At 43.9% G+C, this 4,339-nt stretch overlaps 1 protein-coding gene across 1 annotated transcript; it reads right to left on the reverse strand.

The window, feature by feature from the left end:
- Positions 1 to 624: 624 nt before the first annotated feature.
- Positions 625 to 1,921, reverse strand: MAM_01948 (Tetratricopeptide-like helical; the record flags this gene model as incomplete). The annotated part of the gene is made up of 4 exons (XM_040820747.1): positions 625 to 791; positions 855 to 888; positions 948 to 1,161; positions 1,242 to 1,921. 4 exons carry the CDS (start codon positions 1,919 to 1,921, stop codon positions 625 to 627), a joined length of 1,095 nt encoding a protein of 364 aa, XP_040681090.1.
- Positions 1,922 to 4,339: the final 2,418 nt, after the last annotated feature.

Raw genomic sequence — 4,339 nt, forward strand, 5'->3', positions numbered from 1 at the left:
GGGGGGGGGCCGACAAACGGCAGAAATGTGGCGTTGATGCCTTCAAATAGTACACGACGGGCGACGGGTTATTTTCCCGCCTCTGGAGGGTCGTACTTGGGCTTCCAAATCCTGCTCATGCGGTCAACACGTCTGCCACGCGCGAACCCCCTCCAAGGATCAAAATACGAGGCAGGGCACTCCGTAGACGAGAGGGGAACTCAGAAAGACGTACCAGGTATTTCCGAGGGTTGTGTTGCCCGCTTTCTCAGCTTGTCGATAGTACCGAGCGGCGGTGTACTGTTGACCAGAGTCCAGAATTAGCCTCGTGCTCACGGAGCAGCCGCGGGTGAAGGGGAGGAATGGCTCGCGACGGTGGCATATGGCGGGGAAGACGCCGATCTGCAATGACCAGCGACAGCTACGTCGACGTGGGACTATAATTCATCGGGCGCCCAGCGCGATGCTGGTCTTGCAAATAAGAGCCCCTTTTTTTTTTTGCCCAACAGCGGCCTTGTGTGACGTTGGGCAGCGATGGCGGGTCGTGGGGGAAAACGGGCGTTGAGACGTGCAGATGCATGCTTGGCTGGGTGTGACGCAAAAGCCACAAGCCTTTCTTCCTTTTTTTCTCTCTCTTTGCCCTTCTCAGAATGTGTAGGTTGAGGCTTGTGCATTCTTGTCTTTGGTACGGAGTATGTGCTGCCGTGTCGCAGTATGGGCGTGCAAGTCCGGCGTCATGGGTGCGTGGCTTACCTTGTCCTTCTTACCGCCAATCCCTTCGAGGTAGCACAAGGCAGCTTCGTTCATGGCGTCTGTCGAGATTGTGTTAGTGTGTATTGATACCTCCCCGGAGTGGCTGTTTCGGGCCAAGTTACCGCTGTCTCCAAGGTTTGCTGCCGTTTCGTAGTACTAGAGGGCTGTTAGACGTTGCTCTGTCGCGGCGTGGCTTGTTGAGCACTGCTACTAACCTGCCTCGCGGCAACGGGGTCCTTCTCGATGCCCCATCCGTAGCGGAAGCAGTTTCCGAGTTCGAATATGGCCAGGACCAACTCGCCCTTGTTCGCGCCGCCCTTCTTCATGCCCGCTTCAAGGGCGAGCTTCTCGACGTTGGCCGAGTTGGACGCCGCGGCGGTGAGATACTTGACGGCCGAGGCGGGATCAGCATCACAGCCCCATCCGTGGCTGCGCCAGGGGAAAACACCAACCGTCAGCAAATTTTGTCACCAGGTTGATACTCGCAACTACGAGAACAGGCATCTCACCGCAACGCAAGCCCATACAGAACCTGGCTCAGGGGGTTGTTCGCACCCTCCGGATCGGCCAGTCGCCTGAATATCTGGGTCGACTGTCCGTACTTGCCCTCCTCATGCAGCCGGATGGCGTCCTGGATGTCGTCGTCTATAGCCTTTGACGTGCTGGCGCTCCTCTTCCTCGCCATACCACCGGGCCCCAGGCTCATCTGAGACGTGCCTTCCGAAGGGGTGGGAGAGTCGGGCCTGGTGCGGGCGAGTTCGTTCTGTCCCGCCAGCATCGTCGCCCGCTGCTCCCACTGCGACTGATCGGCCGCGTCGGCCCCCGTGATGGCGGGCAAGTTGTCGGGGACATTCTCGGAGGACTCGGCCGTCTTGCCAAGGTGTAGTCGGTCCGCAAGACGCCTTCTAGACGAGTGACTGGCCTGCGAGGAGACGGACTCGCTGCGTGATCGGCTCGGTCGAAAGACGTCGAGGCTGCGGCGGGGCGACGACCGCACCGACGTCTTGGGCGAGAGCAAATGCCTCTGCTCCCGGCCGTCATTCGGGGGCTGAATGACCTCCTGGCCGGCGGTATCTGTGCGAATAAACAAGAAGTCGGCGACGTTTGATCCCCGTCCGCCATCCTTGCTTGCCGAGTCCGCATTGCCGTCGGGCTGATCCCTCTTCTTGAGCTTGTCGAGGAGCCGCATGCTGTGTGTTTTCGGCAACGGTCTGGAGGAAAGAAACAGCCAAAATAACAATAATGATAATAATAACAATGATGATGATGATGATGATGATGATATGATGATGAAAAGAAGAAGATGAGGAATAAATTCTGTTCTTTAAAAAACATGGATTTGCCTGTACTTTCTGACAAGAACTTGGCCGCGCATTCAGTCTTCCCCCTCCCCTCCCTCTCCTTCGTACCACCGTGTGGCCTTGTCTGGCTCGCGAATTGCAATTCGTAAGCTCTTCAGCCGTACCGGCACCAAAGAGCAAAGAGGCAGACGCACAGCTTTCACACCGAGGGGGGCTGAGCTGTGGCGGTAGTGTTTGTTGACTGTCCTTTGACGGTTGGAGCGGATGATGCAGAGGATACGAACTCCGTACAGATGTGACAAAGCAGCACAGCCACCCCAACCGGCCCTTGGGTCTTGTCTGCGACGGTTGTTAAACTCGCATTGTTTCCAGCCGCCTGATGCCGATATCGAGAGGGTCAGCTGGTTTGTGTGAGGACAAGGCACAAGACAAGCGACTGCGGTGGGCTGACAAAGGCCAGTCAGTCAACTCGGAACTGCTTCTCTTTGAGGCAATTGGTAATGGGTTCCACCGGCGGCGGGGTAATCAATTCCACGTAGTTACTCTGTATCCAGTCAAAGTAGGTACTGTACCGTGGGGGGGGGGGCGTGTTAGTACGATATTAACTATACATACAGCTAATTTAATTAGGCATTGTATTCTACAGCTACTAGGCCTACCCCTAAAGTTAGGATGCAGATATATTAGGCTTAACATAATATTAACGCATAGGTAGCATGTTAACACAGGAAGACTTATTCTATATATAAAATATATATTAAAAGTTATTATATCTATAAACTAGTATATATATATATTATAATATTAAATTAATAGTTAATAGTAATTTAAAATTAATTAATGTTAATAGCAAATATATCTTAGATAAGATATATAATTACTCTCTATAAATTAATGTTAAGTCTATAGTAAATTACTATAAGAGAGAGATATATAGAAAATAGTATAGACATTTAATAGTAGAATTTATAATATTAACTAAAGCAAGGTAAATTCTATGTCTTAATATAACTAGCAACTAGCAAATAATAAAGCTACTATAAAGTAATATAAATAGTTTATATTGCTAGTGTCTATCTGCCTAAACTTAATATATAAATATTATTAAACCTCTTAAGTTTCCTTATAGCGTAATAGCTTACTATATACTAACTAATTTATAACTCTCTATTATATTTCCTAGATTCTAGAATGCATAGAAGTAAAGAATCTATATAGAAGCAAGCAATTTTCTAATTTCTAATTCCTAATTTCTATAATAACCTTTAAAGTTGTATTACTATTTTAGTCTACCTATATATAAAACTACTAAAGTACTAGTCTATTCTAAGTGTATCTATAAAGTAACTAATACTAAATAATTACTAAAATATAAAAGTAAATTTCTATAAACTTCTAAAATAAGATCTACTAAACTTATAAAATTAAATATTATTTATACTTTCTTTTTGCTAGGGGAGCCTAGAGACGCTATCTAACTATAATTAGAAGATAGTATCTATATAATTAGTAAGTCTAGATTAATTAGAATGTTATTAAGAGCAGTAATATTGCTAGAATTCTATAGTAATAGCAATAAATTTATAAATATATTTAGAACTACTAGAGTTTATTGCTTTATGTCTAGACTCTGCTTAGGCTAGATAGCTTAACTATTATTACTTAACGCTCTATATTTTACAGATTAGTCTAGATTTTATTTAACTTCTTAATAGCTAAAGCTAGTACTACTATTATTCCTAGCTATATATATATATTAGCTAGAGCCTAAGGAAATATAAAAGATAAAGAAGTATTAAACATTAAAACTTACAAAAACTATTAAGTCCTAGCTACTATAAAAACTCTTATTTATAGATATTATTTAAAATAAATACTAAAGTTAAAGTTGTCTATCTCTTAAGCGTCTTTATTATAGTTTTATGCTTCTTAGCTAGCTTAGCTTTAATAGTTATAGATAACTATAAAGCTAACTGCCTCTTCTTGCTTATTAAACTTCTTAGCAATATAGATAGCATGCTATCTATATACTTATACTTAGTATTAATATTAAAGATCCTAAAGCTGTTTATACTCTTTATTAGTAGCAGGTTAACCTTAAATCTCTTATCTTTTAGCGTTTGTATTTTCTAAATAAAGTAGCAGAGTATAGTTATAATATCTAGATGTTTGTCTGTAAATTAATGCTAGTTATCTAGAAGAAGTATTTTATTTAAGTTTATTATTTCTAGTAAAGCGCCTGCAAATTAAACAGCTATAAGTCCCTTAGATAGCTTGTCTAGGCTAGCTTTATATACAGCAAGAAA

This window comes from Metarhizium album, assembly GCF_000804445.1.
Source record: "Metarhizium album ARSEF 1941 chromosome Unknown scaffold_3, whole genome shotgun sequence".
In the NCBI taxonomy this organism is placed as follows: Eukaryota; Fungi; Ascomycota; class Sordariomycetes; order Hypocreales; family Clavicipitaceae; genus Metarhizium; species Metarhizium album.